We start from the raw sequence: 14,276 nt of genomic DNA, 5'->3' as shown, positions 1-14,276 counted from the left end.
TAGTCGGAGGTGTGGTACGTACCAGTGACGATCTGGATCGTGATTGGCTTGTACCCAACGCCCCGGAACTCAGGGGTCCTCGCGCGAAGGCTGAAGGGAGTGTGGCAGGCGGCAGAGAACCCTGCCGGCCGGAATGCCTCGGTACGCGCAGCTAGTTATGGGGCCCGCGGGCAGCGGGAAGGTGAGGCTGGAGGAGCTGCGGTTCGTGGGCGCTGGGGCCCCGGGGCACCCTGGGTAATTCGCTCCCGCTCTCTGCTTGTACTTTGTTTTTGTTGGGGGAGTAAAGGCAAGCGTTAGTAGTTACTGGGGGCAGAAGAGATGGATGAGCGCGTAAGAGCTTGTTCTGCTGTTCCAGAGGACTCGAGTTCGGGTTCCTGCACCCACACACAGTTGTCACTCCAGCCCCAGGCCTCTGCGAACGGTGCATCCATGTGCACGTTCCCACACGCAATACAGACTTTTAAAATAATAACAGTATTAGGATACTTTTGCTCCAGGAACTGCTCTGGCCGTCCCAAGTGTTCTCATAACCACTCCGTGAGTTTGGGCCTATACTCATTCTACAGATTAAAAAAAACGAGATACGGTTAGTTCTGGCCAGAATTTGAGTCCATTATTGTCTAATTTCAGATCAGGCCCCCTGCCACACACCCAGAATAGGGTCTTGTTCGTCACTGTTAGTCAGTTAGAAGTTTGAGCGTTGGGTTCCATCGCAGCCCTGGGAGGTGGGGGGGGGGGAGAGTTGGGTTATGGATTTCTGAGGTATGTCTCCCTTGTATGCACTGCCCAAAGAGACCGGAAGAGTGTGTCGCTTGCAGAAATCCCAGATCTTCAACAAGAGCAGCAAGTGCCCCTAAACACTCAGCCATCTCTGCAGTTCACAAAGGATGTATATTGCAGCTTTTTCAAGACAGGGTTTCTCTGTAGCTTTTGGAGCCCGTCCTGGAACTAGCTCTTGTAGACCGGACTGACTTCGAACTGCCTCTGCCTCCCGAGTGCTGGAATTAAAGGCGTGCGCCGCCACCGCCCTGCTGTATTGCAGGTTTTCATTCTTTGTGTGTGTGTGTTAGGTATTTTGTTTTTGTTTGTTTCTGAAACAGTCTCACTAGCTTTTAACTGGCCTGGAACTCATTGTGTAGCCCATGGTATCTATCTAGTCTCCAACTCAGAGATATGCCTCAAGTGCAGGGATTAAAGTTGTGCACAACTATTCCCAGCCCCTAGGCAACAGCATTAGTAAGGCTGTAGCAGTGGTGTGCTTTTGACCCCAACACTTGGGAAACAGAAGTCAGGAGAATCTTGAGTTTGAGGCCAATCTGAGCAACACAGCAAGAAAGACCCTGTCTCCAAGAGAAAAACAAAATCTAGTTTTCTGATTGGCTGACCAGTGATTAGGGTGGGCTATTAGAATAGGAAAATGAACAGCAGATGCTGAGGCCTCCAAGGATGGAGTCAGGGGGTTGATAAACATAGCATGCCTCCTGCCCTGAGTAGGCTTCCCACGTAGATTCCAGAAGTGCAGAATGTGGGGCTGCACACCTCGAGTCCCAGCACTTGGGAGGCAGAGGCAAGTGGATCTCTAAGTTTGAGGCCAGCCTGGTCTACAGAGCGAGGCAGAACACCTTCCACAAGTGGGGCTGAGTAGCACATGCCTGTTACCCAGCACTGGGGGCGTGGATCAAGAGGAAAATTGTAGGTAACATAGGTTGGGATCTAGCTTGGTGGTAGGCGCTTGCCTGTTACTGACAAGGCCCTGAGTTCAGTCCCCAGCACTGTAAACAACAACAAGTTTAAAAAATTTGAGTTTGATTGTTTTTTTTTTTTTTTTTTTTTTTGGTTTTTCGAGACAGGGTTTCTCTGTGGCTTTGGAGCCTGTCCTGGAACTAGCTCTATAGACCAGGCTGGTCTCGAACTCACAGAGATCCACCTGCCTCTGCCTCCCGAGTGCTGGGATTAAAGGCGTGCGCCACCATCGCCCGGCCAAAGAGTTTGATTGTTTTTGAAGACAAATTCTTCCTGTGTAGTCCACGCTGGCCTTAAACTCATGGTCCGCTTGCCTCAACTTCCTTTGTTCTGGGATATAGGAAGGCACCCCCATGTCTGGAAAAAGTTACTTAGAATTTTATAGTTACCTTCATATTATGAGGAATATACTCATAATTGTTTTTTATTTTTAATTGTGATACAGTGTTTCCTTGTTTTGTTTTCTTTTGAAATAAGGTTTCTCTGTGTAGCCATGACTATCCTAGAACTTGCTTTGTAGACAGCCTGGCCTCGAACTCAGAGATCCATCTGCCTCCGCCTCCTGAGTGCTGGACAATGTTTCCTTGGATAGATCTATTAAGGGAATAATCATAGGGACACTAAACACAGTAGAAAAGGCAAAGATAATGATCACATACCAAGTTTGGGGAATTCCCAGTGTCCATGGAGATGTTGTGTTACTTGAGTATTTAATAAACCCATGGTTCTGAGTACCAGAGACGTACATAGCACTCCACAGAGCCTGTAATCTAGGAGGTGGATAGCTGACCTGTCAATCACAGTACATTTTGATGCGTGAAGGGGTTGTATCAGTCAGAGAATAGGTGTCAAGAGGGAAGCATGGTGGAGATCATTTGTATAACCTGAGTTGATTTGGGGGCTGTGTTAAAGCCCCCTAAGCCTGAGCCACACCTTGTTCTATAGCTCTGCTTTCACTGCCTTCCCATGGCTTTCCCCAAAGGTGCAGCTTTGTCCTGTGTGGACACTGCCCCAAAGAATGGAGAAGTCCCTCGGGTGTGGAGGTGGCACCATACTGCCCTCTGTGCTAACCACCCCCCTTGTCACATTACAGAGCACCTACTGTTCCACCATGGTTCAGCACTGTGAAGCCCTCAACCGCTCTGTCCAGGTGGTCAACCTGGACCCTGCAGCAGAGCACTTCAGCTACCCTGTGATGGCTGGTAAGTCCTGGCAGAGCCTCCTGCAGTGAAACGGCCAGTTACTCTCGGGCTCAGCCCTGGTTTCATGATGAGGGAGATGAAGCCGAGGGTCATTTGGTGATGGGTATCCGTGGGTGTGGGTGTGATGACGTCCTTTCTTGCTCTTTGCTGTGAGACTTAAAGGTGAGTGGGCTTCTGCCTTTCTGCTTTTCCCTGTTGTCCCTTTTTTACTTATGCTGGTAAGACCAGGGTAATACGGTTTGTATGCAGCAAACAGCACCAATGCTAGCTTAAATGAAAAGGTGAGCTCAGGGCTGGGGGTGTGGCTCGGTGGTATAATCCTTGCCTGGGGTAATGTAGCCTTGGGTTTGAGCACCACAGAAAACTAAATGAGATGGTGCATGTTTGCAACCTCAGTGCTCAGTAAAACAAACCAAAAAAATTTTTTTTTATTAAAAAAAATAAGTAACTGGGCTTGGCGGTGGTGGCACACGCCTTTAATCCTAGCACTTGGGAGGCAGAAGTAGGTAGATCTTAGTGAGTTCTAGGCCAGCTTGGTCTACAAAGTGAGTTCCAGGACAGCCAGGACTGTTACAGAGAGAAACCCTGTCTTGAAAAAAACAAACAGACAAAACAAAACAAAAAAAGCAGTAACCTTAGGCAGGTGGTGGTGGTGCAGACCTTTAATCCCAGCATTTAGGAGACAAAGGCAGACAATCTCTGTGAGTTCAAAAGGAGACCTGGTCTACAGAGTTCCAGAACATCAAAACTGATATTACACAGAGAAACCCTGGGTGGGGGAGGGGATGACAAACCAATAGTAAACCTCATTCAAGTAGAAACTGCTCATTTAGATGGAAGACGCAAATATTTGGGCTAGCAGCAGTCTAGGCACATTGAACCCCAGGATGGGTGACCTCATCTTGGGAGGGGTTTGTTAGAGAAGAGGAAGTGAGCTGAGCCCTGAAGGTCTGTGTTCTTTGGAGGCTGTTAGAGGAGTTGGCCTCAGTGAGATGTGAGGAAGGTCAAGGGACAGAGGGAAGTTCTCAAGAAAGAGGTGTGGTTCACGTTAGGTCTGAGCAGTTGTGTAACACAGTGACACCTGTTAGATGTGGGGACATGGTGACAGCGGTAGCTCTGACAGAGTCAGCAGTGGGACTGCAGGCAGGTGGGAATGGACTGGAGAGTGAAGTTGAGGGGCCACTGTGGACAATGCCACACAAGTTTTGTTTTTGCTTGAGTTTTGAAATAGAGTCTCATGTAGCTGGAACTTCCCTCAAACTCATATAGCCAAGGATGATGTACTTCTGAACTTCCTGCCTTTACCTATGGATTGCTGGGGTTACAGGCTTGAGCCGAGGGTGTGGTCATGAGGACAGTGTGGACTCTAGTATGTGGAGGAACAGGCTGAGAAGGGGGTGGAAACCACCTTGTCATCTCTCTAGAGAGAGAGGGAGAGGGAAAGACAGATTTGCTTCAGGATCCCGTGAGTGGAAGCACCGAGGCTGCGCCAAGTGAAAAGATATGTCAGAAGGACCTGGGGCCTCAAGAGCCCCGGAGGGGAACTGAGACGAGAGGCCAGCTTCCTGTATGTTTTACTTTGATCTCAAAATGAGTGAGAACTGTTTGTATGCTGAGGTATTTAATACCTTTCTGTAGGTAAGTCACACAGTTCCCATCCTTCCACTCAGGATGAATGTGCGCTGGAGTTAACTAGCTTCTTTGGATCATCGAGTTAAGAGATAGCACTTGACTTCATTTTAGCTTCCTTCTTGACATAGTTAATACTTAGCTGAATGGTCAACATTTGAAGGACAGAGAAGAGAAAGTATGCAGAAAAATCAGTCAAATCGTGACCCACCAATCAAATCTGATCCTTTGGGCAGCCAGTGTTACTGGTTTCTGATGTGTTACTCCATGAGCAACTTGTGCATCTAAAACCCAGCCTGAGTGGACAGTATATAATGTGTTTGCAGTGAGCTTCTGTGTTTTGTTATTTGCCTTGAAAAAGGACCTAACTGTATGGATCCTCTTAACTCACTCTCCAAGAGCAAAGATTATTCTGGACCATCACAATCAGCTTTTTTCTTCCAGCACACCCATTTTTTACAGGAAGCTCTATGCTTTGAGTTTTTTACTTAATGATACAGCCGGGAGATTATATTATAGCAATGACTAAAGAGCTTCCCTTTAAAGCAGGGCATGGTGGTGCACGATATTAATCCCAGCACTCAGGAGGCAGAGACAGATAAATCTGTGGGAGTCTGAGGCCAGCCTGGTCTACAGAGTGAGTTCCAGGATAGCCAGAGCTACATAGTGAGACCCAGTCTCAAAAACCTAAACACACAAAAAAGAGCTTCTCCTCCACTTTTTTTTTTTTTTTTTTTTTTTGGATTTTTCAAGACAGGGTTTCTCCTTAGCCTTTTGGTTCCTGTCCTGGAACTAGCTCTTGTAGTCCAGGCTGGCCTCGAACTCACAGAGATCTGCCTGCCTCTGCCTCCCGAGTGCTGGGATTAAAGGCGTGCTGCCACCACTGCCCGGCTTCTCCTCCCCTTTCTCTGTGTGCATAGTGTTACTTCTGTGCAGTAATTTATTTGCTCAGTCAGATGTCTTGCTCTCACCCCACCTATTCCTTTGAGGAGTAGGGTTTCCAGCTGAACCTGGAGACAAGCCCTGGCAGCTCTCCCTCCTTTACCCCACAGCACTGGAGTTACAGACATGTGGCTATGCCCAGCTTTTTTCACGGGTGCTAGAGATTCACACTCAGGTCCTCATGCTTGTGCACCAAGCATTCTTAGTCATGGAGCGTCTTCTCAGCCCCACACGTGAGTTCTTATATACCTGTTAGTCACTTCTAGAGAAGATAGTTTTCCAAGTGGATACTCATTCTGGTCCCTGCCTGGCTCTCTAGACATCCGGGAACTGATCGAGGTGGACGATGTGATGGAGGATGATTCTCTGCGGTTTGGTCCCAACGGAGGATTGGTATTCTGCATGGAGTACTTTGCCAACAACTTTGACTGGCTGGAAAACTGCCTGGGACACGTTGAAGATGATTACATCCTTTTTGACTGTCCAGGTATGTCAGCTACTTGAATATGCTGTCTGCCCTGAAGCTGTGATGGCGTGTCCTCGTCGGGACTGCCCTGAGGGAGCCTGGGCCAGAGCCATGGAGCTTAGGGTCCCATGGCAAGCAAGCAAGATAAAAGACACGCCATGGTTAATATTTGTGGCAGGGACTCACAAAAGGAACACAGGCTGTTCTGCAGAAGAAGTGTTCAGGAGGCTACTGAGACAGCTGTGCAGGCAGAAGGCTAAAGACAAGAAGCAGTAGGTAGATTGGAGGTCGAGTGGCTGGGGCACAGTGGGCAGAAGTGTTGTGAGGTGAAACTGGTGAGGGGTAGGGAATGCCACAGCTTCTGAAGGGTGAGTGTGAACTTACCTTGCTCACCTGTGGCTTTCACTTGCTTTCTTTTTCTTGCTTTTAATCAAACACATGGACTCCACAGAAAAGTGTTTGGGAAGCCTGGCGGTGGTGGCGCACGCCTTTAATCCCAGCACTTGGGAGGCCGGAGGCAGAGGCAGGCGGATCTCTGTGAGTTCAAGGCCTGCCTGGTCTACAAGAGCTAGTTCCAGAACAGGCTCCAAAGCTACAGAGAAACCCTGCCTCAAAAAACCAAAACAACAACAACAAAAAATAAAAGTGTGTGTGTGTTCTGGGTGTGAATATTCCCAGACTGCATGCCCCTTGTACTTGGATTTTTATTTTTCTGTGCTAGAGTTGAACCAGGGCTGGCTCATGTCAGGGAGGCAGTCTGCCACAGGTTCTCATCCCTGATCCCAGCACTGGCAAAAGCTGAGGTGTTAAAATTAGTACTCTGCTCGATGTTTTCTTGATGACCATACCTTAGGTTTTATGGTTGTCCTGGGAGTCTGTAAGGCCCCTTACCAGCTGAGTGCAGGGCATGGAGATGGGCTCAGAGGTTAAGGGCACTTACGCATCCTGAGGACCCGAGTTTGGTTCCCAACACCTGTATCGGGTGGCTTACAACTTGTATTTCTTCCACTCTGACACCCTGTTCCTAGCCTCCACATTCACCTCAAAGACCTGACATGCAGACAAATCAAAATAATAAAACTCTTTCAGGAAAAAAGATGCAGAAAAAACAAAACTTAATGCAGAGTCTGCGCGGACGGCATGGTCACAGGTCACAGAGTACTTGGCTAGCCTATTCAAGGCCGCAGTCCAGTCCCTAGCACACAGACAAGACAAAAACACCTGGATGTCGCAGCAGGATCTGACTTCCTTCTCTCTTCAGTACTGGAGATTGAACCAAGGGCTTCACACACAGTAGGCATGCATCAGAGCACTGTGTGCCGCTTCCCCTTTACACCATCTCTGCAGCATCCTGTGTGGACATGTGCTGCGGTAACCAGGAGCATCCCATGTGTGCACGTGCTGCAGTAACTGGGAGCATCGCGTATGTCCATGAGCTGTAGTAACTGGGAGCATCCCATGTGTGGATGTGCTGCAATAACCAGTTACTGCATTCTGGTGCTCTCCCTACAGGTCAGATCGAGCTGTACACACATCTGCCTGTGATGAAGCAGCTGGTCCAGCAGCTTGAACAGTGGGAATTTCGAGTGTGCGGAGTATTCCTTGTTGATTCTCAGTTCATGGTGGAATCTTTCAAGGTCTGAGGATGAATCTCTTGTAGACTTTTCAGTCCTGGGTAGAAAGCAAGTGTCAGTCTCTGCCCATTCTGTGTGAGTCTGTACATTTCATAGGCTATTCCATTTATCTAGTGTCTTCAGTGGTCAGATTATTATGTGAATATATACTTAATTAGAAAGTAGATTTGAGGGACTGGAGAGATGGCTCAGTGGTTAAGAGCATTGCCTGCTCTTCCAGAGGTCCTGAGTTCAATTCCCAGCAACCACATGGTGGCTCACAACCATCTGTAATGAGGTCTGGTTCCCTCTTCTGGCCTGCAGACATACACACAGACAGAATATTGTATACATAATAAATAAATAAATATTTTAAAAAAAAAGTAGATTTGAACTGGATTTGGTGGTGCATGCCTTTAATCCCAGCACTTAGGAGACAGAGGCAGGAGGATCTCCTTGAGTTCCAGGCCAGCCAGAGCTGTCTGTCTCAAATATATATATATATATAATTTGAAAGAACTGCTTATGAAGTAAAAATAGAGGCAAATGGGCACTGTATTAGATAGCGTATTTTAAAATATTAAGCTAGAGGGAAGATAGGGCTGGGAGGAGAAACTAGTTGGGATATAATATATGAGAGAATAATAATAATAATATAATAATAATAATAATAATGGGGGCTGGAGAGATGGCTCAGCTGTTTTAGAGCACTGGCTGCTTTTCCAGAGGTTCAATTCCCAGCAGCTACGTGGTCGCTCACAACCATCCATAATGAGATCTGATGCCCTTTTCTGGCATGCAGGCATATATGCAGGCAGAAAACTATACATAATAAATGATATTAAGAAAAAGAAAAATCTTGTCTTGAAAGAACATGACATATGTCAGTGTATATATATATGTGTGTGTGTGTGTGTATATATATATATATATATATATATATATATTTATATGTAAAAATACTGAAGTGGGTATGTGGTTCATGCCTGCAATCCCAGTATTCAGAAGGCTGAGGCAGGAGGGTTGCTGCAAGTTCAGGACCAGCCTTGTCTACAGAGTAAGACAGTATCTCAAATATAAAGATTCAAATAAACAGAAAAATCTGTTTTTAATTTCTAAGAATCTTTTGTCCAGTTTAGGAGTTATAGACTTTCTCAGTAGTCCTAAGGGGTGTTTGTGGGGTAAAAAAGGCTAATCTCATGGTCAAAGTCAAGAAATGTGGTCAGGGGCTGGAGAGATGGCTCAGTAGTTAAGAGAACTGACTGCTCTTCCAGAGGACCTGGGTTCAATTCCAGCACCCACATAGTGGCTCATAGCTGTCTGTAACTCCAGTTTCAGGAGGCCCAACACCACCTTCAGGCAAAATACCAATGCACATAAAATAAAAAAGTAAATTTAAAAGAAGAAATGTCATTAGTGTAGATTGATTCCTTGATAGATTTGGGATACAGTCTTTCTGAGTAGCAAAGACTGGCCCAGAACTCGCTCTCCTGTTCAGCTGGGATTAAAGGTCTGCCACACCCCTCTGGTCAAGTAGATGAGGTCACATCTTCCCTGACTCCTTTGGGGCCAAGGCTCCACCACCTTTTTAGCAAGCAAGATAGTATCCTGCATCGTGTGCTAATGTCCTTCCAGTATGTCCTTGTCGGCACTAATTCATAGCTTCTGCTCGCTTTTCTTCTGCAGTTTATTTCTGGCATCCTGGCGGCTCTCAGTGCCATGATTTCTCTAGAAATCCCACAAGTTAACATCATGACGAAGATGGACCTGCTGAGTAAGAAAGCCAAAAAGGAAATTGAGAAGTGAGTTCAGGGCAGTCTGTCTTGTTCCCAGGGCTCTCCGTATGGGATGAGCCTTCTGTCCACCAAGACAAGTCCCAGGGTGCCAGTCTCTTCCCTTATGTAGTCCTCCCTTCCTTGTCTCTCTCCTCACCTTTATAGGTTTCTCGATCCAGACATGTACTCTCTGCTAGAAGATTCAACAGGTGATTTAAGAAGCCAAAAATTCAAGAAATTGACAAAAGCTGTGTGTGGCTTGGTAAGCTTCGGCTGTGGTTTCTTCAGATCTTCTCTAATGGCTCCTCAGGTTCTGTCCAGGGCCAGCTAGTGTCAACCGTGTGGGCAACACAGTTCAACTTTGTTCCCTGCAGAAAGCAGGAGGGTGGGAAGGAACTTGACTTGTTAGTTCAGACCCTTTGACAACTCAGAGCTGTTTGAGCCTTCACACTTCACCACTTCAGGTGACTGAGGAATTGAAATAGGTACCAGTGAAACCACTTCTGGTTACCTAGTAACCTGTTATGTGCCAGCAGGTTAGAAGTCAGAAAGATTAGTATCGGGGTCCATTTGGGGTACCAGCCCCTCAGAACTCTACAGACTCGAGACTGGTAGTGGGAAGCAGGTTTCTTGGCTTTGTGACTGTTTTCACACATAACTAAGGGTTGTAGTCAGTAAACCCCAAATGCATAGGGGAAATTGCCCAGTAAATGATCAAATAGTGTTGAACTGTGGGAGATAAATGCCAAATTTCTAACAGATGGGGATAAGCTACAGAGAAATCTACAGTGAGAAACAGCCACTTTATTCACAAGGCAGTAATTCCAACACGCCTCGCATCTAATTTCTCCAAACAAAGCTCTTGGCTCTGATGGGTTGACCTTGTGAAATGATGCTGATTAGTTACTGAATAGTTCTGGCTCTCCCTTTCCTAGTTCAGTGCATTTGTGGATTTGTTTGTTTACTTGTTTCTTACGTTTATTTATTTGTGTGTGCGTACACGCTTGTATACCAGGAAGACAAGCTTTGGGAGTTGATTCTTCCCTTCTATCATGTGGATTCTAAGGATGAACTCAGGTTGTCAGGCTTGGCAGCAAGCACTCTTACCCACTGAGCTGAGCCCTCCTGCCAGAGCACTTTGTTTTTGTTTGTCGAGGCCGTGTGTCTCTGTAACAGTCCTAGCTGTCTTGGAATTTGCTGGTTAGAACTGGCTGACCTTGAACTCACCGAGCTGCCTTCCAAGTGCTGGGATTAAAGGAGTGGCCACCAACACCCAGCCAGCTCTTGTGCTTTTAATGGGAAGTATAACTGATTAGAAAACACAGACGTAGAGCTGGGAGGTGGTAGCCCACACCTTTAATGGGGGGGGGGGGCAGAAGCAGGCAGGTCACTGAGTTCAAGGCCAGCCTGATCTACAGAGCAAGTTCCAGGACAGCCAGAACTACACAGAGAAACCCTCTGAAAAACAAAATAAAAAAACACCACAGATCCAGGATGGCAGTTGTATGCTGCACCCCCTGAAAGTGACTCTCTCTTGAACCTCACACCCTAGATCGACGACTACAGCATGGTTCGGTTTCTGCCATACGATCAGTCGGACGAGGAGAGCATGAACATTGTGCTCCAGCACATCGACTTTGCCATTCAGTATGGCGAGGACTTGGAGTTTAAGGAGCCAAAGGTATCTTGGGATTCGGGATGTTAACTCTCTTGAGGTGTGTGTGTGTCCTAGAGGAGGGGATTCATTTTCTGTTCTGTATGTCTTTTGTGTCAGGAACAGGAAGAAGAGTCTTCCTCCATGTTTGATGAGTATTTTCAGGAACGGCAGAACGAGTGAGGTTGACTGCACGGTGACCATCTGATTGTGGCTGTAGGAATGCATTTCTGGAGGAGGTGACTGGAAGCCACTGCTTGTTTTAATGTAAACAACACTGGACCCTCCCCGCAGTGAGCCTGGATTGTGCTTGGAGCTTTGAAACCATTACTCTTTCTTTTTCTTTTTCTTTTTTATTTTTTTGGTTTTTTGGTTTTTCAAGACAGGGTTTCTCTGTAGCTTTGGAACCTGCCCTGGAAACTAGCTCTTGTAGACCAGGCTGGCTTCAAACTCATAGAGATCCACCTGCCTCTGCCTCCCAAGTGCTGGGACTAAAGGTGTGCGAAACCACTACTCTTTTAAGAGGTTCTATTCTGATTTTGGATTTAAAAAAAAATCAAAGTAGCAATTGATGCACAAAGACTTGTATATAATATAAATCAACCGATCCACACACATATATCTCATGTGTGTGTGTGTGTGTGTGTGTGAGAGAGAGAGAGAGAGAGAGATTGAGAGAGAGTGTGTCTAACTTTATTTTTACGGTTGGATTTTTGGTTTTTGAGGGGTTTTCTTTTGATTAATTTGTTTCTGGAGAGAAACAATTATTGTAACAAAACCATATATCTCCATCCAAATTAAAAAACTGAAAAGGTATACATAAATCTTATTTTCCCAAATCAAACATGTATTATTTATATAATTAAAAATTAAAACTGTTTTGAATATGTGTGTATGAATGTATGTGTTGGAAAGAAATGGGTCCTCCCTTTTTGGTATTTTTTTTGAGACAGGATTTCTCTATGTAGCCCTGGCTGTCCAGGAACTTGCTGGACTCAATGATCTGCCTGCCTCTGCCTCCCAAGTGCTGGGATTAAAAGCGCTACCTCCCACACCTAACCAGAAAAGCTTTTAAACAGGCTAATTTCCCCAAAGGTCAAAATGTAGGCATGACTGTTTAGAAATCTTGTGTGTATCTGTGCAGGCGTGGTGGCTCGTGCCTGAAGTCCCAGCATTCAGGAATTGAGGTAGGAGGATTACCTTGAGACCAAGTCCAATCTGGGCCACTTTATCAATAAATAAATAAACAGATTTTGTTTGTAGTCTCTGAGAATTTAAAAGCTTAGATACTCTGTAGTGATATTTCTTTTTTTTTTTTTGTGGTTTTTTTGAGACAAGATTTCTTGTGGCTTTGGAGCCTGTCCTGAAACTTGCTCTTGTAGACCAGGCTGGTCTTGAACTCACAGAGATCCGCCTGCCTCTGCCTCCCGAGTTCATTTGTATTTTAATAAGTAAAGCTTACCTGAAAATCAGGAGTAAAACAGCTGCACTGATAAGCCTTATAGTCCAGACAGTGGTGGTGCACATCATTAATCCCAGTAGCCATACTAGTTAGCCATAGAGGCTGGGTGGTAGTGGTGCATGCCTTTAATCCCAGCCCTAGAGAGGAATGTAAGACTCAAGGAGACAGCTCTCACACACAGTCTCATTCTGAGATTCCTGGAGGCACCATCGCCATTTTGGACTGAGGTAGAGGTAAGAGCCAGTGGCTGGCTCTTTTGCTTTTCTGACCTTCAGGTTGAACCCCAATTATCTATCTCTGGCTTTTTATTAATCGTGCTACAATATGCCTTGCATAGTGCATACCCTAAATCAGACGAAATAATTTTTTCTTTTAACTTACTGCCACATTGAATTGTGTTCAGCTTTTCAGAACCCTTTGGCGGCAGGTGTGAAGAAGGTCATGGGGAGCAGCCAGCTGGAAGGTTTTGCTCTAGCATCCCTCAAAGGTCAAACTCTGGCGGAGTGAGGCTGAATCTCATTAAGTCCTGTTAGACTTTACATTACAGAGCATTTTACGTCATTTCTTTTGTTGAGTCCTCACAATTAGGTCCAAGGCTTCTCTGGTTATTTGGTGACCGGTCTTCCTGCTGATGCTAATTAATCCCTCATAGAAATGTAATTTAGGGCATGCCAATGGTGGTGTACGCCTTTAATCCCAGCACTCAGGAGGCAGAGGCAGGAAGATTTCTGTGAGTTCAAAACCAGCTTGGTCTACAGAGCTAGTTTCAGGACAATCAGTGCTACACAGTGAGACTCTCAAAAAAAAATTATATAAGGTTTATGTCAGTGGTGGGTTTGTCTTCATCTTTGCAGACATGAGGCATCACTCTGGCCCTTATGATGCAATTGGTTTTCATGGCCACTTAATCCTTGCTATGGAAGACGTACGCCATACCTGTGGGAATGATACAGGACACACATTTAGTGGATGACAGGTCAAGGTGTAGGCCCTTTCCTGCCCTTTATCCCCGTGGTGCTCCCTGACTGTCTGAATGTGACAAGGAAAATAGAGACATCACAAGTATGTCAGGCGGTGGTGGCACACGCCTTTTATTCCAGCACTTGGGAGGCAGAGGCAGGCGGATCTCTGAGTTCCAGGCCAGCCTGGTCTACAGAGTGAGTTCCAGGACAGCCAGGGCTGTTTCACAGAGAAATCCTTTCTCGAAAGACCAAAAACCAAAAACCAAACAAACAAAAAACCCACCACAAGTTAGACATCTTAAAACTAAGCAAAAGCAAGCAAACAAACAAACCAGGGAGTGCTGGGGATCACACCTGTGATGCCAGAATAAAAGTGTACAAGTGGAGGCAGATGGATCGTGAATTCAAGATACATATGTACATATATACAGTGGAGGGCAGCCTGGAATCAAACTCAAGACTCTTAGGAAAATAAAAATAAGGGTTATCAAGATGGCTCAAGTATGTAAGGGTTACCCAAGACCTGAATTCGACCCCCAGATCCCCTATTGTGGAAGGTGAGAAATGATTTGGACTTCCCCACGTGGACTGTGGTAAAAATAAAAAACTAGACATGGCAGAAGGGTAAATCAAGGAACTGAGGCCAGGGCATGAGGAAAACGCGGGAGGTGATTATTAACCTCTGAGGGATTTTTCAATTTCAAAGCCCAGCCTTCCTCTGTGCACGATTTACGCATGCGCCACACACAGAGCCTGATGCTCGCGCACCCCCTGGCGTCCTTTCTGATTAGCGCAGCTGCAGCAACCAGGGGCGGAAGCTAGGCCGGA

The 14,276-nt window shown here is 46.1% G+C and overlaps 1 protein-coding gene across 2 annotated transcripts; it reads left to right on the top strand.

The window, feature by feature from the left end:
* Positions 1-47: 47 nt before the first annotated feature.
* Gpn3 (GPN-loop GTPase 3) lies at positions 48-11,911 on the top strand. 2 transcript variants are annotated; one of them, XM_075979951.1, is made up of 8 exons: positions 48-141; positions 2,837-2,945; positions 5,836-6,003; positions 7,495-7,619; positions 9,282-9,397; positions 9,536-9,632; positions 10,923-11,051; positions 11,145-11,911. In XM_075979951.1, exons 2-8 carry the CDS (start codon positions 2,855-2,857, stop codon positions 11,205-11,207), a joined length of 789 nt encoding a protein of 262 aa, XP_075836066.1. In that variant the 5' UTR covers positions 48-141; positions 2,837-2,854; the 3' UTR covers positions 11,208-11,911. The 2 variants fall into 2 exon arrangements, with proteins under 2 accessions (XP_075836066.1, XP_075836057.1); XM_075979942.1 differs by having other exon boundaries at positions 69-181.
* The last annotated feature ends 2,365 nt before the right edge of the window (positions 11,912-14,276 follow it).

The sequence above is a fragment of the Microtus pennsylvanicus genome, chromosome 1, assembly GCF_037038515.1.
Source record: "Microtus pennsylvanicus isolate mMicPen1 chromosome 1, mMicPen1.hap1, whole genome shotgun sequence".
NCBI lineage: Eukaryota > Metazoa > Chordata > Mammalia > Rodentia > Cricetidae > Microtus > Microtus pennsylvanicus.
This window is presented reverse-complemented; position numbering and strand designations above follow the sequence as displayed.

Coding starts and splice junctions, on each gene's coding strand:
- Gpn3 (XM_075979942.1), top strand. CDS start 134: ATGCCTCGGTACGCGCAGCTAGTTATGGGGCCCGCGGGCAGCGGGAAG. Junction 2,946..5,835: donor CAGCTACCCTGTGATGGCTG/GTAAGTCCTGGC, acceptor CTGGCTCTCTAG/ACATCCGGGAACTGATCGAG. Junction 6,004..7,494: donor CATCCTTTTTGACTGTCCAG/GTATGTCAGCTA, acceptor CTCTCCCTACAG/GTCAGATCGAGCTGTACACA.